Below are 26,145 nucleotides of genomic sequence, written 5' to 3'. Positions count from 1 at the left end.
GGCCTCATAAAATGAGTTAGGGAGGATTCCCTCTTTTTCTATTGATTGGAATAGTTTGAGAAGGAATGGTACCAGCTCCTCCTTGTACCTCTAGTAGAATTCGGCTGTGAATCCATCTGGTCCTGGACTTTTTTTGGTTGGTAAGCTATTAATTATTGCCTCAATTTCAGAGCCTCTTATTGGTCTATTCAGAGATTCAACTTCTTCCTACTTTAGTCTTGGGAGAGTGTATGTGTCGAGGGATTTATCCATTTCCTCTAGATTTTCTAGTTTATTTGTGTAGAGGTGTTTATAGTATTCTCTGATGGTAGGTTGTATTTCTGTGGGATCAGTGGTGATATCCCGTTTGTCATTTTTTATTGTATCTATTTGATTCTTCTCTCTTTTCTTCTTTATTAGTCTTGCTAGCAGTCTATCAATTGTTGATCTTTTCAAAAAACCAGCTCCTGGACTCACTGATTTTTTGAAGGGTTTTTTGTGTCTCTATTTCCTTCAGTTCTGCTCTGATCTTAGCTATTTCTTGCCTTCTGCTAGCTTTTGAATGTGTTTGCTCTTGCTTTTCTAGTTCTTTTAATTGTGATGTTAGGGTGTCAATTTTAGATCTTTCCTGCTTTCTCTTCTGGGCATTTAGTGCTATAAATTTCCCTCTACACACTGCTTGGAATATGTCCCAGAGATTCTGGTATGTTGTGTCTTTGTTCTCATTGATTTCCAAGAACATCTTTATTTCTGCCTTCATTTCGTTATGTACCCAGCAGTCATTCAGGAGCAGGTTGTTCAGTTTCCATGTAGTTGAGCGGTTTTGAGTGAGTTTCTTAATCCTGAGTTCTAGTTTGATTGCACTGTGGTCTGAGAGACAGTTTGTTATAATTTCTGTTCTTTTACATTTACTGAGGAGGGCTTTACTTCCAACTATGTGGTCGATTTTGGAATAGGTGTGGTGTGGTGCTGAAAAGAATGTATATTCTGTTGATTTGGGGTGGAGAGTTCTGTATATGTCTATTAGGTCCGCTTGGTGCAGAGCTGAGTTCAATTCCTGGGTATCCTTGTTAACTTTCTGTCTCACTGATCTGTCTAATGTTGACAGTGGGGTGTTAATGTCTCCCATTATTATTGTGTGGGAGTCTAGGTCTCGTTGTAGGTCTCTAAGGACTTGCTTTATGAATCTGGGTGCTCCTGTATTGGGGGCATATATATTTAGGATAGTTAGTTCTTCTTGTTGAATTGAACCCTTTACCATTATGTAATGGCCTTCTTTGTCTCTTTTGATCTTTGTTGGTTTAAAGTCTGTTTTATCAGAGACTAGGATTGCAACCCCTGCCTTTTTTTGTTTTCCATTTGCTTGGTAGACCTTCCTCTATCCCTTTATTTTGAGCCTATGTGTGTCTCTGCATGTCAGATGGGTTTCCTGAATACAGCTCACTGATGGGTCTTGACTCTTTATCCAATTTGCCAGTCTGTGCCTTTTCATTGGAGCATTTAACCCATTTACATTTAAGGTTAGTATTGTTATGTGTGAATTTGATCCTGTCATTATGATGTTAGCTGGTTATTTTGCTCGTTAGTTGATGCAGTTTCTTCCTAGCCTTGATGGTCTTTACAATTTGGCATGTTTTTGCAGTGGCTGGTACCGGTTGTTCCTTTCCATGTTTAGTGCTTCCTTCAGGAGCTCTTGTAGGGCATGCCTGGTGGTGACAAAATCAGCATTTGCTTGTCTGTAAAGTATTTTATTTCTCCTTCACTTATGAAGCTTAGTTTGGCTGGATATGAAATTCTGGGTTGAAAATTCTTTAAGAATGTTGAATATTGGCCCCCACTGTCTTCTGGCTTGTACAGTTTCTGCCGAGTCTGATGGGCTTCCCTTTGTGGGTAACCCGACCTTTCTCTCTGGCTGCCGTTAACAATTTTTCCTTCATTTCAATTTTGTTGAATCTGACAATTATGTGTCTTGGAGTTGCTCTTCTTGAGCAGTATCTTTGTGGCGTTCTCTGTATTTCCTGAATTTGAATGTTGGCCTGCCTTGGTAGATTGGGGAAGTTCTCCTGGATAATATCCTGCAGAGTGTTTTCCAACTTGGTTCCATTCTCCCCGTCACTTTCAGGTACACCAATTAGACATAGATTTGGTCTTTTCACATAGTCCCATATTTCTTAGAGGCTTTGTTCGTTTCTTTTTATAGTTTTTTCTCTATACTTCTCTTCACGCTTCATTTCATTCATTTCGTCTTCCATCGCTGATACCCTTTCTTCCGGTTGATCGCATCGGTTACTGAGGCTTGTGCATTCATCACATAGTTCTCGTGCCGTGGTCTTCAACTCCATCAGGTCCTTTAAGGACTTCTCTGCATTGGTTATTCTAGTTAGCCATTCGTCTAATTTTTTTTCAAAGTTTTTAACTTCTTTGCCATTGGTTCGAACTTCCTCCTTTAGCTCATAGTAGTTTGATCTTCTGAAGCCTTCCTCTCTCAACTCGTCAAAGTCATTCTCTGTCCAGTTTTGTTCCATCACTGGTGAGGAGCTGCGTTCCTTTGGAGAAGGACGTGCTCTGATTTTTGGAGTTTCCGGTTTTTCTGCTCTGTTTTTTCCCCATCTTTGTGGTTTTATCTACCTTTGGTCTTTGATGATGGTGACATACAGATGGGTTTTTGGTGTGGATGTCCTTTCTGTTTGTTAGTTTTCTTCTAATAGTCAGGACCCTCAGCTGCAGGTTTGTTGGACTTTCCTGGAGGTCCACTCCAGACCCTGTTTGCCTGGGTATCAGCAGCAGTGGCTGCAGAACAGCGGATATTGGTGAACTGCAAATGCTGCTGCCTGATTGTTCCTCTGGAAATTTTGTCTCAGAGGAGTACCCGGCCGCGTGAGGTGTGAGTCCGCCCCTACTGGGGGGTGCCTCTCAGTTAGGCTACTCGGGAGTCAGGGACCCACTTGAGGAGGTAGTCTGCCCATTCTCAGATCTCGAGCTGCGTGCTGGGAGAATCACTACTCTCCTCAAAGCTGTCAGACAGGGACATTTAAGTCTGCAGAGGTTATTGCTGTCTTTTGTTTGTCTGTGCCCTGCCCCCAGAGGTGGAGCCTACAGAGGCAGGCAGGAATCCTTGAGCTGTGGTGGGCTCCACCCAGTTCAAGCTTCCCGGCTGCTTTGTTTCCCTACTCAAGCCTGAGCAATGGCGGGCGCCCCTCCCCCAGCCTCGCTGCGGCCTTGCAGTTTGATCTCAGACTGCTGTGCTAGCAATGAGCAAGGCTCCATGGGCATAGGACCCTCCGAGCCAGGTGCGGGATATAATCTCCTGGTGTGCCGCTTGTTAAGCCCATTGGAAAAGCGCAGTATTAGGGTGGGAGTGACCCAATTTTCCAGATGCCGTCTGTCTCCCCTTTCTTTGACTAGGAAAGGGAATTCCCTGACCCCTTGCGCTTCCTGGATGAGGCAATGCCTTGCCCTGCTTCAGCTCACGAACGGTGCGCTGTACCCACTGTCCTGCACCCACTGTCCGGCACTGCCCAGTGAGATGAACCCGGTACCTCAGTTGCAAATGCAGAAATCACCCGTCTTCTGCGTCGCTCACGCTGGGAGCTGTAGACTGGAGCTGTTCCTATTTGGCCATCTTGGCTTCACCCCCAACACTTTTTTTTTTTAGATGGAGGCTCACTCTTGTACCCCAGGCTGGAATGCAATGGCGCAATCTTGACTCACTGCAACACCCACCTCCCAGCTTCGGCTTCAAGCAATTCTCCTGCCTCAGCCTCCCAAGTAGCTGGGAATATATGCACCCAGCACCACGCCCGGCTAATGTTAGTATTTCTAATAGAGATGGGGTTTTACCATGTTGGCTGGTCTCTTAACTCCTGACCTCAGGTGATCCGTCTGCCTCGGCCTCCCAAAGTGCTGGGATTATAGGCATGAGCCACCACGCCCAGCCAAGAAATTTTATATAAGGAAAGATCTTGTGTGGTAAAATCTGGTCCTAAAGTAAAATGACTGTTTAAAAGGAGAGATGTTTAGGAAAAGTCAGAAAGTCCAAGCATGTTGTAGATGGTCTCTGTAAGTTGTGAATGTATTCATGAAAAGGCAATTTATGCAAGAAATGTTGTACAATTCAAAGGTTGTTAGGCCTCTTAAATGCTTCATAAAATGCCACTATGACTCTTACTGTACAACTTGCCTGCTTTATAGCTAGGTAAGGCCTGAGACATGTGGAGTTAGCCACACTCCCTAGCTACACTGGAAACAGTCAGACCTTCTGGTGTCCTAGGCTCCACTCTTGGTATGTAATTGAAATTGCTTACTCACCAGGCTTTTCACCAAAAGTAAAAGTCGCTGAGTTAATAGTGTAGATGTATTTGAGACTACTGAAGAAACAGTTCTATACACAAGGCATGTAAGGGAAGTAAAATGTACTTTTGGTAAAAGATTATGAGAAGGCATGAGAATGTGGATTTCCTGCGTAAGTTTAGAGTGTTAAAGGACTGTTTTAAATGAGATAGGAAAAATCTAAAGGTTTGAACAAGTTGTGAAAGGGTTATAAAAACTTAATTGTAAGAGATTCTGTGTGTGAACATATTGGCTAAATTTAAGTCACATTATTCAGTTTTTCCATAAATTGGACATTGGAATAAAAGCACAATAGAGTTTTCTTAAAACAGTTTTGTTCTAAGAAAAAAACAAAATTGTAAAGGGTTATAAAAGATTCATAAAAATCTTACCTTATGGCAGGCCAGGTGCAGTGGCTCACGCCTGTAATACCAACACTTTGGGAGGCCGAGGCAGGCAGATCAAGAGGTCAAGAGTTCGAGACCAGCCTGGCCAACATAGTGAAACCCCGTCTCTACTAAAAATACAAAAATTAGCCAGGTGTGGTGGCACATGCCTATAGCCCCAGCTACTCGGGAGGCTGAGGCAGGAGAGTCGCTTGAACCCAGGAGACGGAGGCTGCAGCGAGCCGAGACCATGCCATTGCACTCCAGCCTGGGCAACAGAGAGAGACTGCGTCTTGAAAAAAATAAAAATAAAAATCTTACCTTATGGTCAAACTAATTAAAACTAGACAGATTTATAAAATGTAATTAAAGCTGGCTTAACATTAAAAATACACTAATGGAAACATAAAATTTGGTTTTCTCTTTTAAAAAGGATTTTTATGGAATATTAAAAGATAATGAAAGGTTTTTATATACCTTTTAAGTAAACTACGAAAGAAAAAAGGGGGAGGGGAGAGAGAGGAGGCAATCAGCCTCATGCTATCTTCATTGGGTCTTGTTTGGAAAGCTGAGTCTCCTCTCTATCAGAATAATGGTTTTTCCTTTTTAAAATTTTTGAGTTATTTTGGCTAAATGAATGACTTATGGAAACCTAAGACTGCATTTTGTAATATCCAATGTTTTAAACGTTTGGTATTTAACAAACCTTTCAAAATCAAGCTCTAAGTATTACAAAATTTTTAAAAATTAAGTCCCCTAAAGTACAAAAGACATATTCAGCTTATTTAATGTATTAAAATCATGCAGGAAACACTGTCAAATAGAAAATGGTGTTTAGCTTTCTTTGGGTTATATTCATATAAATTTGTGATATAAAGTTATGTGCTGCAAAACTGTATAAAATTCCTATAATTCTAATACGCCTCAGTATATGTCATCAGTAATAACTGTTGTGTTGAATTATTGTGTGCCACAGAGTTAACAAATTTCCTTGTCAATTGTGTCTTTGTAGCTTCCCTAAAATGTGTTTCTCATCCACAGACAATTGCTGTTTTAATTTGGTCCTCTTTAGAAGATGGTTTTATAATCAGCTATCAAACTTTGATATGTGCTCTTGAATGCAAGTTTCTGATAACTTTGGAGATTATGACATTAGAATAAAGGAAAAAAACTTTTAGAACTCTCATGGAAAGCTGAAATGTTCATAAATATCAAACAGAAGTTAAATGCACGGACTAAACTAATAAGAGTCTGAAGTAACCTTTTTGTTTAAAATGCTGCTGATTCTTTGCTTTTTCAGAGTCAGGGAAACTTCTTTTAAGCTATGTACAGCTTGTAGCAACTGAGTAAAGTACACTCCTGTGAATAAAATTTGGCGCATATTTGTTTCTACCTGATTTCTCCAGAATTTAAAAACTATTTGTGAGTATTCTTAATTTATGGCAATATAGTTATTTGCATAGATACAGTAAGAATCTATTTTCTTTTGTAACAGGACACTATTGACAAAACTGGTTATTTTACCAAGGGTTTGATTAGAATGGCATGCCTTCCTTTACGGAATCAAACTTGACTTGTAAAGCCAGTAAAAGCCCTTGGGAAAACTGGGTTCATACTTTGTCTACACAGTCCCTGTACAGGGTTCCTGACCCATGGTAAGTATAGAATGTCACTTTCTGACAGGCCCAGGAGTCCCAAGTTATCTAGGGACATCAAGAGGAGAGGAACTTACCCAACTCATAAGTATTTGAAGGTACAAACCTATGGCTGGACTCAGCTTTAAAAAGTATTATCTGAGATTCCTTATGGAACAGAATTCCATCAAAGGCAATTTAAAAAGCCTATGTAAAAAATAATTATTCTAGCCAGGCGCGGAGGCTCATGCCTGTAATCCTAGCACTTTGAGAGGCCGAGGCAGACAGATTGCCTGAGCTCAGGAGTTCAAGACCAGCCTGGGCAACACAGTGAAACCCCGTCTTTACTAAAATACAAAAGAAATCAGCCAGGCATGGCGACGTGCGCCTGTAGTCCCAGCTACTCGAGAGGCTGAGGCAGAAGAATTGCTTGAACCCGGGAGGCGGAGGTTGCAGTGAGCCACAATCACACCACTGCAATCCAGCCTGGGTGACAGAGCAAGACTCCATCTCTAACAAAAAAAAAAAGTATTCTTGCCAGGTGATTACAGGTTCATGCCTGTAATCCCAGCACTTTGGGAGACCAAGGCGGGCAGATCACGAGGTCAGGAGTTCGAGAGCAGCCTGACCCACATGGTGAAACCCTGTCTCTACTAAAAATACAAAAATTAGCCAGGTGTGATGGCACACACCTGTAATCCCAGCTACTCAGGAGGCTGAGGCAGGAAAACTGCTTGAACCTGGGAGGCAGAGGTTGCAGTGAGCTGAGATCACGCCACTGTACTCCAGCCTGGGTGACAGAGCAAGGCTCCATCTCAAAAAAAAAAAAAAAAAGTATTATTGATGTGCTTTACTCAAATAATCAGGCCAAGTATAATAAAATTAAAGTTTATTTTGCCAACATATCAGTCCTATCATTATTTGTTTTAATAAAAATAAGGACTAAAGAGAGAAAAATTATGTTCCAAAAACTATGGTACACATGTTGTTAGTTTTTTTTTTCTTCAATTTAGACTAAATCCTAATATTTTTGTGGACTATAAGTCCCCAGACTAATGCTTTCAAACCTTTACTTTTAAAACTGGATATTGTACTCCTTATCCTAAAACTCATTATTTACCTTATAGTAGACTGTTTAAATGCTGTACTAAAACTATAAAGATACTACTGCCTTTGTCACGAAAGCCTTGGAACCACAGCCCGGCCTGCATGAATATACTCAGACAGCTGCAAAGCAGTTGTTCTACTCCTCTCACCTTAGGGTCAACTCTGACCCCAACTATGCCCCCTGTCAGCATGAAGAAGCTAGAGTGATCAATGGCCTTTTCCCATCTCCATAGCCCACACCTTAAGAATAAGATGCTACAAAACCCCAAAGGAAGGGATTGAAACCGCCTTTGCAAAATTATAACTGAGGGCTGGGCCCAGTGGCTCATGCCTGTAATCCCAGCATTTTGGGAGGCCGAGGAGGGCGGATCACCTGAGGTCAAGAGTTCAAGACCAGCCTGGCCAACATGGTGAAACCCCATCTTTACTAAAAATACAGGCATGGTGGTGGGCGCCTGTAATCCCAGCTACTCAGGAGGCTGAGGCACAAGAATCTCTTGAACCTGGGAGGTGGAAGTTGCGGCGAACCAAGATCGTGCCACTGCACTCCAGCCTGGGCAATAGAGCAAGACTCAGTCAAAAAAAAAAAAAAAAAGCAAAAATAAACCAATGGGATTATAACAAACCAAAAACCTTCTTCCCAGCAAAGGAAACAAATAGAGTTAAGAGACAAACTACAGAATGGGAGAAAATATTTGCAAGCTATTCATCTGACAAGGGATCAATATCCAAGGAACTCAAACATCTCAACAGAAAAAAATAACAGTATGATCAAAAAATGGGCAAATGATCTAAACTGACATTCTCGAAAGAAGACATACAAATGGCCAATAAATTTGTGAAAAAATGCTCAATGTTACTAATCATCAGGAAAATGCAAACCAAAATCACAATGAGATACCATCTCACCCCAGTTAGGATGGCCATTATCAAAAAGAAAAAAAATAACAAATGCTGATGAGGATGCAGAGAAATGGGAACTCTTATACACTGTTAGTGAGAATGTAAATTAGTACAGTCATTATGGAAAACAGTATGGAGGTTCCTCAGAAAATTACAAACAGAACTACCATATGATCCAGCAATTCCACTACTGGGTATATACCCAGAGGAAAGGAAATCAATATATCAAAGAGATATGTGCAGCCAGGCTAAGTGGCTCAAGCCTGTAATCCCAGCACTTTGGGAGGCCGAGGTGGGCAGACCACGAGGTCAGGAGTTCAAGACCAGCCTGGCCAACATGGAGAAACCCCATCTCTACTAAAAATATAAAATTAGCCAGGCATGGTGGCACATGCCTGTAACTACGGCTACTCAGGAGGCTGAGGCAGGAGAATTGCTTGAACCCATAAGTGGAGGTTGTAGTGAGTTGAGATTGCATCATTGCACCCCAGCCTGTGCAACAAGAGGGAAACTCCGTCTCAAAAAACAACAACAAAAAAAGAGATATGTGCATCCCGATGTTTATTGCAGCACTATTCACAATAGCCAAGATGTGGAATCAACCTAAGTGTCCTTCAGCAGGTGAATGGATAAAGAAAATGTGGTATATATACAAAACAGAATACTATTCAGCCACAAAAAAGAAGGAAAGCTGTCATTTATGGCAACATGAAAGGAACTGGAGGACATTATGTTAAGTGAAATAAACTAGGAACAGAAAGTTAAACACTACAAGTTCTCATTCATATGCAAAAGTTTAAAAAAGCTTACTCAAAGAAGTAAAAAGCCTAATAGGTTTCCAGAGGCTGGGAAGGGTAGAGCAAAGGCAAGGATAGGGAGAGATTTGTTAAAGGATACAAAATTACAGCTAGATAGGAGAAGCAAGTTCTAGTGTTTCATAGCACCATAGGATGACTATAATTAACAATACATTATACACTTTCAAATAGCCAGAAGAGAAGATATTGAATGTTCCCAACCAAAAGAAGTGACACATGTTTGAGATGGCAGATATGCCCTGATCCGATAACTACACATTGTAACTAGGTATGGAAACATCACTATGTACCCCATAAATATGGATTATTACGTGCCAATTAAAAATAAATTGTTAAAAATCAGTATAATACCATCATAGAGTTTGAAAAACAGGAAAAGAAATTGCCCATAATCCCCCTTTCACCTTAGCACAATTTCTATCATTTTCATATTTTTCTTTTTTTCCTTTGGAGACAGCATCTTGCTCTGTCACACAGGCTGGAATGCAGTGGCAAGATCATGGCTTACTGTAGCCTCAAACTCCTCGGGCTCAAGAGATTCTCCCACCTCAGCTTCCCAAGTAGCACACGCCATTATGCCAGGCTAATTTTTGTATTTTTGTAGAAACTGGGTTTTGCCATGTTGCCCAGGTTGGTCTGCAACTCCTGTGCTCAAGTAATCCGCCCACCTCTGCCTCCCAAAGTGCTGGGATTACATGTATAAGCCACTGCGCCTGGCCATTTTTGTATTTATCTACATATATACGTAATTTCACAGTTGAAAAGTCAATTATACAATTTTGTATCTTGTTTTCTTCACTTATCATCATAAGGTTTTCTTCGTGTTGCCTCTTGGGGTTCCTAACTACACAACAGCTGCAGAATATTCCGTCAAGTGGATGGACCATCATTTAATGAACTATTCTAAAAGTTTTGTTTCTAGTTTTCTATCACTATGGCACTCCTTTATGCATTTGACTTTTTTCCTGCCTTGGATTACTTATTAAGATAAAGTCCAATTGGGAGGCCGAGGCAGGTAGATCACTTAAGGTCAGCCTGGCCAACATGGTGAAACCCCATCTCTACTAAAAATAAAAAAATCAGCCAGGCATGGTGGCATATGCCCATAGTCCCAGCTACTCGGGAGGCTGAGTCACGAGAATCGCTTGAACCCAGGAGGTGGAGGTTGCAGTGCACCAAGATGGCGCCACTGCACTCCAGCCTGGGTGACAGAGTGAGACTCTCAAAAAAAAAAAAGATAAAGTGCCAGATGTAAGATTATTGAGCTCAACAATAAAAACATAGAGCCAGCAGGGCTCCTAACACTGGATGCCACACTGCTTCCCCAAGGGCTGAAACCTATGCCTACTGCAGCACTATTCACAATTGCCAAGATACAGAATCAACCAAAGCAAATGTGGTGCACATACGCAATGGAGTACACTTTAGCAGTAACAAAGGATGAAATTCCATAATTCGTGCCAGCATGGATGGAGCTGGAGGACACTGTGTTAAGCGAAATAACATGATGACAGCAATCAGAAATGAACCTGGACTCACTCTCTTCACAGCTCCTTCCCCAACACGCTTCAGCTGTCTCACTTCTGTTCTGAGCTCCTCGCAGGACAGCCAAGGTGAGCAGTTTTTCATCTGTCCTATCCTGAAGTGACCATAGGGACAGTGTCTGGGGTCCACAATGGATTGTGGAGGAGCGATGAAGAAGTGGTCAAGGCAGAGGTAGAGCAGAGTATTCATCAGGGCCATGATCAGCAGCAGCCCAACAGCTGGCGGCACCTCTCGGGGGGCGAGGCCTCTCCTGCTGTTTTGGGGCTGCTTTTCCATGTTGACGGCCTCTGCAATTTCCTAAAATACACAATGAAACAAGAAGTCATGACAGTCAACTTTCACTTCCTTTCATTTCCAAAAATGTGTTCTGATGCCTCTTCTACTCAAGGGTCCTGTAAGCTGCAGCGTTACCGTGGGGATTAAAGCAGGTATTGAACACCAGGCTTATCCCAAATGCCCAATGTTAGCTGTTTCCATAATCATATAACTTTTTATTACAAACTAAAATGCGGGTTCCTCTAGATTAGGTTAGGTGGGAGGTGTTTGTGTCTGACTCTGTCCGACCCACAGTAGCATGCATTAAATAGATGCTCATGAATATTCAGTAAAATGAAAGCAAAATGTATTAGTCAACTGGTGGGATAGGGACAGAGGGTGGACAAAGGACAGCAGAAGGAGGCTGCTTAGGGTAGCAGGTGGAGGCTGGGAAGCTGAGGGCCTCTCTCGAACCCAGCTAAGCAGCTGTCCTGTTCCCTGGGAGGTATTCAGAATCCCCTAAACAGTTTTAAGAAATAAAAGCTACTCTTCAGCAGTTATGAACGGTAGATTTGGGGTGAAAGAGACTAAGGCTGGGAGACCAGTTAAGAAGCCCTGGTTATGATCGCGGACAGGAGCTGACAAGTACATGAGCTAGAATAACAGCAATGAGATTGGACAGATGACCACTCAGATGTCACACCAGCGATAAGTAACCACTGATAATGTGTGGGCTCTACCGCTGGAGCCGTGCAAGGCCATGGTGGAGGGGCCTGGCTGCAGAGAGGCCTGAAGTAGGACCATGGATGGCAGAGGTGATTTACAGAAGCAGAATGTAGCAGAATGGAAGTATATGGAGACTTTAACAGTGGATGTGGCCATGCCAGTGGGAGCCAGCTAAACAGCACTGGAATGCTGGGGCACTGGGCCAGAACTGGGTCAGAGACAGCTGTGACATGCAGGGTTACCTCCCAAGCGCATCTCCTTCTCCAGCTCAGGTCTCCATCCAGGTACCTGGTCAGTCCATACTCTAGTTGGCGCCCAGGGACTGGTCTGGAAACACCCTGCCACAAAGTACGAAACAGGAAGTGTGTAAACAGAAACTGCAGCTATGTACCCAGACAAATCGCCATAGTCCAAATGGTCCAACTTTCCCAGGGCCCTCCTCCTGCCTCAAGTCCAGGTTTCCTCAGGTTCTCAAGCCCCAGGACAGAGCAGCGCCATGGGGAAGCCCATCAGAGTCTCTCTGTCCCAGTCTGCTCTCTTCACCTCCATCACTGACTTCCGGCTGCTCATTCCTGCAACACGTCCTGAGCAGCTTGTGTGTGCCCAGCCCTGCAGTGGGTGCTGGAGACACACATACAGTGAATTACACCAGCATGGTTCCTATCCTGCTGGAGCTTAGGGGAAAGTCTAGTGGGGAAGACAGACAATAAACAAGTAAACAAATAGGTCTATCATCATCCTGTGATGGCGGTTCAAAGATAGAGAGTAACTGTGTAGGAACTCCCCGGAGGAAGCATCCCAGGAGACCTCTCTGAGAAGGTGACCTTCACACTGTGACCAGAGGCCTGAGAGGAGCCAGCCATGAAAAATCCAGGACAGGAAGCTTATTCCTACCTCCTCCTTGAGAAAACAAAATCCACTCCCAAATACAAAGCTGGGACAAGACGTCAACGAAACCACAAAGTTAACAGGAAATGGCATTTCTCCTAAGAACACACTGCAGCCATAAAGTGTCAAAAACCCCCTTTGGATGAAGACTCCTTTTTACTATTTAGAAATTCTGTTCTCTACAATCACAGACTACCAGAAATTTTGCAGTTTGAAGTCTTATCAGTTGGAATAAAACATCCCACGCTTTCCTGGAGGATCAAAGTCACTCTGACACAGAGAAGCAACCTCAGTTCCCAAACAGGGCAGACCTTCAGATAAGGAGTTTCTGGACATAATCCTGCACATCTATGTTAACCCGGTAGTCTCCAAGGAAAGAGGACTACTTTGCAGTCCAGACTAGATCTTGGCCCCTTTACACTCAGTTCTACGTGGCTTTGAGCCCATCAAAACACTACTTCATTTAAATTTGCCTAAACTTCACTCATCTCCAAAATTCAATGATTTCCTTTTTTTTTTTTTTTTTTTTTTGACATAGGGTCTGACTCTGTCACTCAGGCTGGAGTGCAGTGGTGCAATCATAGCTCAATGCAGCCTCAAACTCAAGCAATCCTGTCACCTCTGCCTCCTTAGTAGCTGGGACTACAGGTGCATGTCACCACATCCAGCTAATTTTTGTATTTTTTTTGTAGAGACTGGGTCTCACGATGTTGTCCAGGCTGGCCTTGAACTCCTGGCCTCAAGCAATCCTCCTGCATCAGCCTCCCAAATTGCTGGGATTACAGGCATGAGCCACTGCACCTGGCCTTTTAAATTTATTTTTATCCCCTCCACGGCTCTACTCACCCCCTGCACCAGTATTCCCTGGAACCTCAACACATTCCAGTAACCCACAGACTCAAGCACACAAGCTCACACTGTTCTGGCGCTCTTGAGCGTACTCCAGACCTCACACTGCTGACTCTCCCAGCAATGGCACACACTTCAGAGTTTAGAGCCTCTATGGCTCTAAACCCACAGTAGCAGCCTCTAGAATGCCTTAAACCGTCCGGCTGCCCCTTCCTAGAGTGTCCTCATGCTCGGGGACACACATGCACCTCACACCACCTTGACCCTTAGTGCACCAGGCCTCTGACAGTACCAAGACCCTTCCCGCACCACCACCACCCCCTGCCCCATAGAAATCCACAATCCTCATCCCCGCTAGCACAGGCTCAGGTCTCCCACCGTCCTCCCTCCATCAGATCCCTCCATGAGGTCCCTCCAGCTCTGCTCCATTAGCACGCACTGGGCTCCAACTACCCAGACCTTTATTAGCACATGCACACACCCACCACAGCATGACCCCCACAAGCACACACACAGCAGTCGAGTCCTTCAACCACCTCCCCTCCATAAGCACCCCATTCTCTCCTACCCTGCAGGCCCCCACAGACACACACACAGCGCTAACACCACAGACACCCCCATCACCACACACGAGGCCTCAGAGGCCTATTAGCACACATCCTGGTGCCTCTACCACACTATCCCCCATAAGCACACACTGGGCCTCTCTCCAGCCATAACCCCTATTAGCTTGCTTTGGAACTTCCTCAACACCCTACCCCTGTGATACACTCACGGGTCCCTCACCCGCTCTGCTGCCCACTTCCCTAAGCACACACTGGGCCTTGAGCCTCACCTGCCATAAGGGTCATCACCACATGCTCTGAGCCCTGCTCAGCCCAGGCCCCCACTGGCAAAGCTCCAGTCTCTCCCGGCTCCACCACCCATTCCCATATCCTCTGTTCCTCTGACCCCCTGCTCCCTATTAGCACTCACGGCACTTCCATCTCCAACTCCCTGCCCCGGGCCAGGTCAGAGAGGACCCGAAGGACCTCCTGCCCCGTGCCCTCTCAGACGATTCTCTGTCCCTCTGATGAAGATATGCAAGTCCCGCCAGTGTGCAGCCTCGCTTATCGCAGTGAGTCAGTAAAAGTGACAGGTGTGTCCCGAGTGGCCTTAGGCTGGCTGGAAGCTCACACTCTCCTTCTCCAAACATGTACCACCTGTTCCCCCACCTTCACTCTCAGCTGACCATCTAACGAGATCATCTTATTTTACTAGAAAAACAGAAGCAATCAGAGAGCATTTCCACCAGTTCCCAAGCCCCACCCCAGGTTCCTGCACTCTCCTATTACTACGAACAGTGTGTTACCATGAAACTGGCCCCGAGCCCAGCTCAGGCAAATCCCATGCCCAGCTCTGTCCTCTCATTCTCTCCAACTCACTGCCACTGCTCCCAAACTGACCTTATCACAGTCAGCACAGGTGGCCTCCACATCACTAAACACAACAGTCAAAGCACAGCCCCAGTCTTCCTTGATCTATCAATAGCATCTACCGTGATTGATAACTCCCTCCTTAAACGCCTTATATAACTGGTTTCCAGGAAACTACATTCTGGCAGCTCCTCATCTCTAAGTCCACTTAGTGGGGTCCCCCAGAGTTCAAAGCTCAGGCCTCTGCCACACTCCCTGGGAGAGCTCACCCAGACTCAGGACTCTTCATCGCTGCCTGCTGACAACTTCTAAACATAAAACTCCATTCCCAGCCTCTCCTCAGAATTCAGGGCTTGCTTCCTTGACATCTCCATGTGGATGTCTGATGAACAACTCAAAAGATTCAAAAAACAACTCAATTTAAAAATGGGCAAAGGGTCAGGCATTAGTGGCTCACACTTGTAATCCCGGCACTTTGGGAGGCTGAGGCGGGAGGATCGCTTGAGCCTAGGAGTTCCAGACCAGCCAGGGCAACATAGTAAGACCTCCTGTCTACAAAAACTAAATTTAAAAATTAGCCAGGCATGTTGGCATGTGCCTATAGGCCCAGCTACTCAGGAGGCTGAGGTGGGAGGATCATTTGAATCCAGGAGACCAAGGCTGCAGTGAGCTGTGATCGTGCCCCAGCACTCCAGCCTGGGTGACAGTGTGACCCTGTCTCAAAAAAATAAATAAATACAATTTTTAAAATGGGCAAAGGACTTGAATAGACATTTCTCCAAAGAAGATACACAGATGGCCAACAGGCACATGAAACATGCTCAGCTTCACCAGTCATCAAGGCAAACGCAGATCAGAAGTGTGACAAGATGGCATTTTACACACACGAGGATGGCTATAATACAAAAATCAGTAACAACATAGGGGAATGTGGAAAAACTGGAATCCTCAAACATCACTGGTGAGAAAGTAAAATGCAGCCACTGTGGAGAGCAGTCTGGCCACTCCTCAAAAGGTTAAGCACAGTCACCACACGACCCAGCAACTCCACTGCCCAGTATGTACCTATGAAAACACACACACTCACACACACACTTATACATGAATGTTCACGGAAGCATTATCCACAATTGCCAAACAGTGGAAACAAGCCAAGTGTTCATTGGCAGATGAATGGATAGACAAAATGTGGTACATCCATACATGGAATATTATTCAGCCATAAAAAATTAAGCACTAATTCACGCTGCAACATGGGTGAACCTTGGAAACATCATGCTCAGTGAAATAAGCCTGACAAAAAGGCCACATGCTGTAAGATTCCATTTACATGAAATGTCCAGAAACAGCAAATTCAGACACAGAACATAGATTTGTGGCTCCCAGAGGCTGGGTGGGGGGGCAGGGGTGGAATAGCTGCTGACGGGGATGGGGTCTCTTTTTGGCTAAAATGTTCCTTGAATTAGACAGTGATGATGGTTGTACAACCTTGTAAATGTGAAATATCACTGAATTGTACACTTTAAAATGTCAAATGTTATGGTTTGTGAATTATATCTTCCTTGAAGTCTCCCCCTAACATTTAAAAAGATAAAAGCATTCCCAGCTCTCAGGCTACGCAAAAACAAGCAGAAGCTGTGGTTGGCCAAGCCCTGCCTTAGGTGACGGCATTACTCCAGGTCTGCCAAAGGCCCAGGTAACCTCACCCACACCTGGGACACTGGCAGCCATCTGAACTCTGATGCTTTCTAAGTCTGCACTGCAGCCCAGGTCTCTCCTACGCTTCGCTCACTGGCCTATCAAGGTATGGGATGTCCACTGCAGAACTCCCCAGTCCCCACATGCCCCTCCTGCAGGGTTCCCTCTGTGATGGGCTCATGACCCAATCACCCATTCAAGTTACAGACCAGGTGTGTGTGACTTGATTCCTCCCTCCCCTAACCTCTAAACCAACCAATTACCACATGCAGTCAATGCTCCCACCAAAACCTCCCTCACCACTGCTTGCATCTCTCCTTCCTTGCTGCCCTTCCCCTCCACCCCGCTGCATGAGCCAGCAGCACCTCTCACCTGGGTTTCCACAATAGATTCCCAAGCAGACGCCCAGTTTTTCCTCTCTTACAGTCCATTCTCAGGATTACACAGCAAACAGGATCCTTTTTCTTTAAGTGTTTCACACACAGAGAAAAAAAAAATCATAAGCATTCATCCAGCTTTGTCAAGTCACACTGCATCATTTTTTCAGATCTTTTTTTAAAGAAATTAAATATTACAAATAGAGTTGAATCCCCTCTGGACTCCTCCCCATCCAATTCTACTCCCCCCCAAGAAGTGATCACTATCTTCAAGTTGGTGGACATCAGAGATTCTCAAACTGTGGCCCCCAAACCTGTGGCATCATCGCCAAGGAACCTGGGAGAAATGCAAATTCTTGGGTCCACACTCCAAACCTACTGAATCAGAAATGAAAATCTGTGTTTTAATAAATCCTCTAGGTGATGTGGATGCATGCTAAAGTCTGAAAACCACTGGTGTATATAATTCCTATACATGCTATCTAGCTATCTATCTAATGGATCTTATCTATTTACCTACCTACTTACCTATCTACTTAAGACATGGAGTCTCACTATGTCGCCCAGGCTAGACTCAAGTGATCCTCCTGCCTCCACCTCCCAAGCAGCTGGGACTGACTACAGGGATGGGCTACCAAACTCCGCTTCTCATACATGCTTTTTATTTTCACAAGTATGTGCCCATAAATCATACATATGTTTTCAAGCTTTACACAAACAGTGATGGGCTGGTATTATCCTTTTGCAAATAGTTTTTTTAAAAGCTCAACATTACGTTTCTGAGATTTATCCATGCAGATGCACAAAACTCCAGTTCACTATTTTCAACTGGTTTGACTTTTCCACAATTAGTGAGACAAGCTGTCTATACATCTCCCCAGGCATACATAGAAGTTTCTCTGATACGTGCAGGAAGAGCTTTTTTTTTTTTTGAGACGGAGTCTCACTCTGCCACCAGGCTAGAGTGCTATGGCGCAATCTCAGCTCACTGCAACCTCTGACTCCCTTGTTAAAGAGATTCTCCTGCCTCAGCCTCCTGAGTAGCTGGGATTACAGAGCTGGGATTACAGGCACGTGCCACCATGCCCAGCTAATTTTTGTATTTTAGTAGAGACGGAGTTTCACTATGTTGGCCAGATGGTCTCGATCTCCTGACCTCGTCATCCGCCCGCCTTGGCTTCCCAAAGTGCTGGGATTACAAGCATGAGCCACCATGTCCGGCCCATGAAGGGAGAGCTTTCTAAAGCACGGATCTGATCCCACCTTGCTTAACATTCAACAGCCCCCCACTGGGCCCACAGGATCAAGTCCAAACTCTTATGTGGCCTCCTGAAATCTAGCCCCTATCTACTTCCCGAAACCCTCCCTGCACCCCACTCTCTGGCCCCTGAGCTTTCCTCAGTCCTCAAAGGCTCCCTTTCTGGGATACCCAGGCCCCAGCTTCCTCTAGATTCTGAGCACCAAGAGGCCTGCCTGCCTGTCCTGTTCACCACTGCACCCCAGTGCCTGGCACACAGCGGGTACTCAGCAAAGACGCACCAACTGCCCGGTCACTCTGCACCTCTCCCTCTTCATGGCCTCAGCCGCACAGGCTGCTTTCCCTCTCCTGTGTTCGCTCCACCGAATCTGCTCTTCCTCTCCTCACAGCTCCTGTCCTCTGAGGCCCCTCATCTGCCACCTCCTTCTCCAATCCAAGTTTCCCAGCTCAAACCCTGCGATAAATCCTTTCAACCCTCCAACCCTCCTTACCCCTAACCTCCCACCAATCCTTCCTTGCCACCAGTGGATTCAGGTTTTATGGGGCCTGAAGCTTATACAAGTTGGGGCGAGGAGTGGTAATTCTTTAAGAGAAGAATAGTTACGTATGTAAAAGCGCTGAGCCTCTTGCCAGAACTTTGGAAGGTATTTTTTGTGCAAGTGAAGAGGCTAGAGGCTTCATCATAAACCCAGATGTGCTTGTCATTCACCAGCTCCACGTAACTTGCCCTGTCCACTTCATTTCCACTCAAAGCCTGCCAACATCAGCTACAAAACTCTGGGACTCTAGAAATGCATATTTTCTAATCTCTCTTGGACCCTCAGCATTACTCAGAAAACCTTTAATGCATTTCTTGCTGAATCCAAATTTCATATGCCCCACAAACCTTTTATATATCCCTAAGTCCTCACATTCACTTCTGCATCCTCTCTCAGCAAAAAGAAACCAAACCAAACCAAACCAAACCAAGTAAAAAAAAATACCCAAAAATTCATTTGACTTTTATATACTGTCAACTTCACACCAATTCTGTGAAGTGGATATAATTGTTGTTATTCCCATTTCACAGATAAAACAACTGAGTCAGAGGTGAAGTAATATATCTAAGGTCACTAAACTATACACAGAAGAGCCAAGTTTTCTGGCCTCAAGCCCATTCTTCCCCTAAATACCGCAATGCTAGGGAGTTAAACTAAATCAAACCCAGCGTGTTCAGCTAGGGGCTGGGCTGGGGGACCCTTGGACTGCCGGTTTCTTAAAGAAAACTTCAGCCCACCTCAACCCCGATTTGCTTTTTTGTTTCAGAGGCATATTCTGGAGTAGGCCGCCCAGAGCATAGCATGAGGCTGTGTGGCTGAAGGAACTTTCGTGTCCAGAAATAAGCAAAAACCACTGAAATTTACTGGTCCTGAAAACAGCCTGCACATTAAGGAATAAAGATGGTGGGGCAGGTTGGGCAGGAGAAATTCAGGCACGATTGAATTGCAAAGCATTTCTGACACTGACAGGAAGGCTTATTGATAGAGAAAGGTTTGGGACCCACTGCTCTACATTTACAGCTTAAAGAGAAAAGAAAAGCAAAGGGACAAAACTAGTTCTTACCAACTTACAAGATATTTTCTACAACTAGGGAAGACACAGTAGTGTCATCCAATACAATTTAGAGTAGAATTCCATTGTGTCAATAAAGCACAAGGTACATTAAGAGGATTATTTCAAATATTCTGAATGTTTATTTAGCCTTAAGGTCCTATAGTAAAGGCAAAGGGTGGCAAAGACAAGATTATGCAACAAAACAGCGAAATTTTGCTTTCTAAAAAAAAGAGAAGAATATGATTACATTTAACACCTCCTGGCAACAATGATCTCGTGCAGAATAAACACCCAAAGGCAAAGAGCTGAGGCAGAGTCCTCGGTCCTTTCTGTTTTGTTTTTTGTTTTGTTTTGTTTTGGTTTGGTTTTTGTTTTTTTAAACAGAGACAGCCTCTGCCGGACCCAGTAACTCACACCTGTAATCCCAGCACTTTGGGAGGCGGAGGCGGGCGGATCACCTGAGGTCAGGCGTTCGAGACCAGCCTGATCGACATGGGGAAACCTCGTTTCTACTAAAAACACAAAAATTAGCCGGGCTTGGTGGCGGACGCCTGTAATCCCAGGAGCCAAGACCGCGCCACTACACTCCAGCCTGGGCGACAGAGAGAGACTCCGTCTCAAATAATAATAATAATAATAAAGTAATAATAATAGAAACAGCCTCTCACTCTGCCCCCAGGCCGAAGTGCAGTGGCACGATTTCGGCTCACTGAAACCTCCGCCCCCGCCGGGTTCAAGCGATTCTCCCGCCTCAGCCTCCGGAGTAGATGAGACTACAGGCGGCGCCACCCCGCCCGGCTAAGTTTTTTTTTTACAGAGGCATTAGTTCCGCCATGTTGCCCAGGCTGCTCTCGCCTGAGCTCACGCGATCCTCCCGCTTCGGCCTCCCAAAGCGCTGAGATTACAGGCTGGAACCACCTCGCCCGGCCCTTCTCTGGTTCTTCAACGTCCAGCTACCGCGCAGGAGTGGACGCGGAGATGGGGGCTGGGCGCGGTGGACACGGCCGCTCAGGCCCAGGGCAGCCTCCTAGGGAGCCTCCGGACAAGCCGCGGGCAGGCGGCCGGGGCTGCGGGGGGTGCGGGCCAGGCCACGTACAGGCCCCCCAGGAAACCCGGCTGCACGCCCCCTCAGCCCTTCGCCCTCTCACCCCTCGCCCCAGCACCTACCTGCAGCCCAAGCTTCTGCGGCCCCTGCCACCCACCGCCAGCACGCACTGGGCCTACTGCGCTTGCGCGTTCGGAAGCGCGTCCTGGGCGGGCGAGCGTGGCGCATCTGCACCCTGGCGTCCTCCTCCCGCCGTGCACTGAAGCCGGAGCGAACGCCGCAGCGGTACCAGCGCGCACCTACCCAGTCTCCCTGTCTGGCTTCTGCTTCCCGAACTTGCGAGAACGATTTTGCGTTGACCGACTATTGCTTCAGCCTGGAGCCAGGCCCATGCAGAGCAGCTGTCAGATCTAGACGCACTGCGAGGCCTTCCAAAGCGTAGTGCTCAGACCCGCGGCATCTGTAGGGACCTTGCTGGAAAGGCTGATTCCCAGCTCCGGCCCAGACCCGCCACTCGGGGACCCAGATGCCTGAAGTTGGACAATCGCTCTGTAAAAAGAAACTGTGGGGCTTAGCCTAGACACAGTAAAGCTGAGCTGCACACATCAAGCGCAGCAGACAAGACCTTGGCAAGCCTCCGCTGAGGGGCAGGACTGTGCAAAGGCGGGGAAGTCCGTCGGGGGCCGGCCAGGAGCCCTGCCGGGAGCCCAACACGCACTCGGGCACTTGCTCCGGGGAACCGAGAGGGAGGCTTGCAGCGTCGAAGTCAGGCTGGGTCATGGAACGTCTGGGTTGTGTACATCGGAAGCGTTAGCTGCTTCTACACTGACACATTGCGAAAGTCCAGAATCAAGACACTAACGTGGTGTGGGTTAAAAAAACTGAGCCTGTACTAGCTATCCAAACAGTATTAAAATTAACAGAAACGTTTGCCTATCACATGGACAAACAGCGGTAGGTAACACCTCCTGTCGTTACAGTAGAGTCTGAAAGTTTCCTCACACATACAAATGAGTGTAAATTGGAATTCCTCCTACGGGCCCTAGCAAATCCATTTCTAGGAATTTATCCTTCAGAAATAATATGTCTGCGGCCGGGCGCCGTGGCTCATGCCTGTAATCCCAGGACTTTGGGAGGCCGAGGTGGGCGGATCACGAGGTCAGGAGACCGAGACCATCCTGGATAACACGGTGAAACCCCGTCTCTACTAAAAATACAAAAAATTAGCCGGGCATGGTGGCGGGCGTGAGAATGGCGTGAACCCGGGAGGCGGAGCTTGCAGTGAGCCGAGATCGCGCCACTGTACTCCAGCCTGGGCGACAGAGCGAGACTCCATCTCAAAAAAAAAAAAAAGAAAAAGAAATAATATGTCTGCAAGATGTAGGCACAAGAGATCTTGCTGAAGCATTGCTGATAAAAGATATTTATACTAGAGAAAAGAAACCTGAATGTATAACAATAGGGGTTTCTGAAAGAAATTATATTACATCCACATAGCCATGAAAAATGCTGTCTAACGGGTGCACAGTTTCAGTGTGAGAAGATGGTAAAGTCCCGGAAATAGATGGGGGTGATGGTTGCACAACAGTGTGAATATACACCAATAAATTGGGTGGAGGCCAAGAGCTCGGGGCCGTGAGCAAGCCTCCGACGCTCCGGTCCCCCGGACCCGCCTTTTAAACTCTTATTCTCTTTCTAATTCCTTTGTCTCCGCTGGACTCGGGGTACCCGCCGGGTGGTGTGGGGCTGGTTTCCCCAACAACTTCACTCTACCTGGGGCAAAAGAGCAAAGCTCCGTCTCAAACAAACAAAGATAGAAACCAACCAGCAGCTCTCTTTGCTGAGTTCTTTGCCACGTGGCCACCATTTTGTGCCTACAGGCTTTTTGGGGGTGCTGGGAAAAGGTGAAATTTTAACACTGATGAAAAATTAGAGGAATTAAATTCAAACAAAAAATTAAAAAGAACAGCAGAATTTGACGCACCATCAAACTGGTTGTGTCACCCTTCTTCAAGCTGAAGATAGCCCAAAGCCTGGAACTGAGTGTCGGGGGCACACACAGAGACTAGGGAGAAACCCTCTGATTCTGGATCGTGGAGCAGAAAAGGAAACTCCAAACCCTCAGAGGGAGTGAAGAAAATTCCCTGTTCTTTCTATTTTCTTCTTTTCTTTGCACTCCAGCCCCCAGTCAAGCCCAAGGCCAGAGCAAAAAGCTTCAGCAGCCAAAAGCCTGAGGGAGATAGTCCTTTCCATTCAGTAGCACTGCAGCTCCAAGAGGACAGACACAAACTCAGTGTTTTGTTGTTTTTAATTGTTTCCCACTGCTGTGGCACAATTGTGGAAGTGGGCAGCTCCCCCAAGCGAAACTGAAAGTGGGAAGTTTCAGGCCAGCGCACTGAAACCTGAGGGAACCTAAAAACACTGAGAAGACAGCGGAAGGTGAGAGCATCTGGCAAGCAACCTCAGAGAGTTGTTTTTGAACTCTTGGGCTCATCGCTGACCTGTGTATCATAGACTTAACGAGCACACACTCAGAGAACTGTGCTCATGAACAGATTTTTGTTCAGGTACCAAACTACGGGAGGATGCAGCCAGGAGACAGATCCAAATAGCCCCACAGAGGGTATGAACACAGAACTCACTTTGGAACATGGACCCCAGAAGAAGATTGGAACCTGCAGGCTGTCCCTAACTAGTTCATGTGCTTGCTTAAGTTAAAATGTTGGCCAGGCGCGGTAGCTCACACCTGTAATCCCAGCACTTAGGGAGGGCAGATCACCTGAGGTTAGGAGTTTGAGACCAGCCTGGTAAACATAGTGGAACCCGGTCTCTACTTAAAAAAAAAAAAAAATAGCCGGGCATGGTGGTGGATGCCTGTAATCCGAACTACCCAGGAGGTTGAGGCCCAAGAATCACTTGAACTCAGGAGGCAGAGGTTTCAGTGAGCCAAGATCACACCACTGCACGTCAGCCTGAGTGACAGAGCAAGACTCCTTCTCAAAAAAAAAAAAAAAAAAAAAAAAATTAAAATGCTAACATTCTCCGTAGGATTTAAACAAGAATTAGAGCCTCATAATATTCAGAATGCTCAGGATACAAAATTGCTAGGCATATGAACCATCACAAAAATCTCAACTTGCGTGGGAAAAGATATCAAGAGTCACCAACTATATAATGACTGTTAGGATTATCTGAAAAAGACATTAGTTATTATGGAAATGTTTAAAAAATTATAAACATTCTTGAAACAAAAGTTAAAATAGAAAGTATGGGGCTGGGCACAGTGGCTCGCGCCTGTAATCCCAAGACTTTGAGAGGCTGAGGCAGGCGAATCACTTGAGATCAGGAGTTTGAGACCAGCCTGGCTAACATGGTGAAACCCTGTCTCTATTAAAAATACAAAAATTAGCCGAACATGGTGGCAGGTGCACTCAGGAGGCTGAGGCAGGAGAATCGCTTGTACCTGGGAGGTGGAGGTTGCAGTGAGCCGAGATCGTGCCGTTACACTCCAGCCTGGGTGACTGAGCGAGACTCTTGTCTCAAACAAATAAAAAATAATAATTTTAAAAAAGAAAGTATGAGTAAAAAACTTGGAGAAAGTAAGAGGAACCAAATAAACATTTGAAATAGAAAAGTACAATAATCAAATTTTAAAACTCACTGGATTCAATGGCAGAATGGAAATGACAGAGGAGTCAGTGAACATGAAGACAGATTAATAGAAATTACCCAAACTGACCAACAGAGAGGAGGAAAAAATTAATAAAACTTCAGGCACCTGTGGGACATAACAAAAGGTCTAACATTTATGCCATCAGAATCCCAGAGCAGATGAGAAAGAAAGCACTAAAAAGTTTTTGAAGAAATAATGGCTGAAAACTTCCCAAGTTTGGGAAAGAAACACCAACCTACAGATTCAAAAAACTGAGCAAACCCCAAACGCAATAAATCCAAAGACATCCATGCCCAGACACATCAAAATCAAACTGCTGAAAAATAAAGACAAGGAAAAATAATTGAAAGCAGCCAAAGAGAAATGCCACGAGCTCTAGGTGACCCACAATCCTAATGACAGTGAATTTATCCTCTGAGATCACGAAGACCAAAGTGGCACAACGTTTTTCAAGTGCTGAAAGAAAAGAATTACAAGCCCAGAATTCCATATGCAGTGAAAACATCCTTCAGGAATAACCTTGAAATAAACTCAGATGAAGGAAAACTAAGAGAATTTGTAGCCTGCAGACCTACTCTAACAGAACTGCTAAAAGAGTTCTTTGGTGGCTCAAGCCTGTAATCCCAGCACTTTGAGAGGCTGAGGTGGGCAGATCACCTGAGGTCAGGAGTTTGAGACCAGCCTGGCCAATATGGTGAAATCCCATCTCTACTAAAAATACAAAAATTAGCTGGGCGTGGTGGCACGTGTCTGTAGTCCCAGCTACTCTCAAGGCTGAGGCACAAGAATTGCTTGAACCTGGGAGGCAAAGGTTGCAGTGATCCGAGATCACGCCACTGCACTCCAGCCTGAGCGACAGAGTGAGACTCCGTCTCAAAAAAAAGAGAAAGTTCTTTGGACAGAATAACAGAAATGAAAGAATAACAGAGAATATAAATAACTGCGTAAATACAATACACTCTCCTTTTCTTGAGTTCTTTAAAATATGTTTGGTGGTTTAATACAAAAAGTATTATAAGATTATCTGATGGGGTTTTCTTTTTTTTGTTTTTTTTTGAGACAGAGTCTCACTCTGTCGCCCAGGCTGGAGTGCAGTGGTGCGATCTTGGCTCACTGCAAGCTCTGCCTCCCAGGTTCATGCCATTCTCCTGGCTCAGCCTCCCGAGTAGCTGGAACTACAGGCGCCCGCCACCACGCCCGGCTAATTTTTTGTATTTTTAGTAGAGACGGGGTTTCACCATGTTATCCAGGACGGTCTCAATCTCCTGACCTCGTGATCCACCCGCCTCGGTCTCCCAAAGTGCTGGGATTACAGGCGTGAGCCACGGTGCCCGGCCTCTGATGGGGTTTTCAATGTAAGAAATGGTGAACGGTAAGGAGACATATGGTGGTAATGTTTCCATATGCCAACTGAAGTGACAAAATATTCTAAATAGGCTGTGAAAAGTTGAATATTTTGTAACCCCTGGAGTACCACTAAAACAAAATAAAACCAACTAGAAATAACAGAAGATAACAGGAAATTCTCCAAACCCCTGGGAATTAATACACTTTTTTTTTTTTTTTGAAATGAAATTTCACTTTGTTGCCCAGGCTGGAGTACAGTGGTGCAATCTCGGCTCACTGCAATCTCCGCCTCCTGGGTTCAAGTGATTCCCCTGCCTTAG

At 45.4% G+C, this 26,145-nt stretch overlaps 1 protein-coding gene across 4 annotated transcripts in view; it reads right to left on the bottom strand.

Moving 5' to 3' along the window:
* The window catches only part of POMK (protein O-mannose kinase), a 46,386-nt gene extending 25,357 nt beyond the window's left edge, over window positions 1–21,029 (bottom strand). Inside the window, exons 1-4 of one of the 4 annotated variants that reach the window (XM_054499790.2) lie at window positions 20,928–21,029; window positions 16,905–16,996; window positions 11,925–12,020; window positions 10,696–10,998 (exon numbers count right to left, since the gene is read on the bottom strand). In XM_054499790.2, coding sequence (XP_054355765.1) covers window positions 10,696–10,977 — 282 coding nt within the window. In that variant the 5' untranslated portion in view covers window positions 10,978–10,998; window positions 11,925–12,020; window positions 16,905–16,996; window positions 20,928–21,029. Of the gene's footprint in view, window positions 1–8,882; window positions 10,999–11,924; window positions 12,021–16,904; window positions 16,997–20,927 lie in introns of those variants that run through there. The other 3 variants (XR_008504304.2, XM_063668736.1, XM_054499793.2) reach the window with 3 other exon arrangements.
* Between the last annotated feature and the right edge of the window lie 5,116 nt (window positions 21,030–26,145).

The sequence above is a fragment of the Pongo pygmaeus genome, chromosome 7 (assembly GCF_028885625.2).
Source record: "Pongo pygmaeus isolate AG05252 chromosome 7, NHGRI_mPonPyg2-v2.0_pri, whole genome shotgun sequence".
In the NCBI taxonomy this organism is placed as follows: Eukaryota; Metazoa; Chordata; class Mammalia; order Primates; family Hominidae; genus Pongo; species Pongo pygmaeus.
This window is presented reverse-complemented; position numbering and strand designations above follow the sequence as displayed.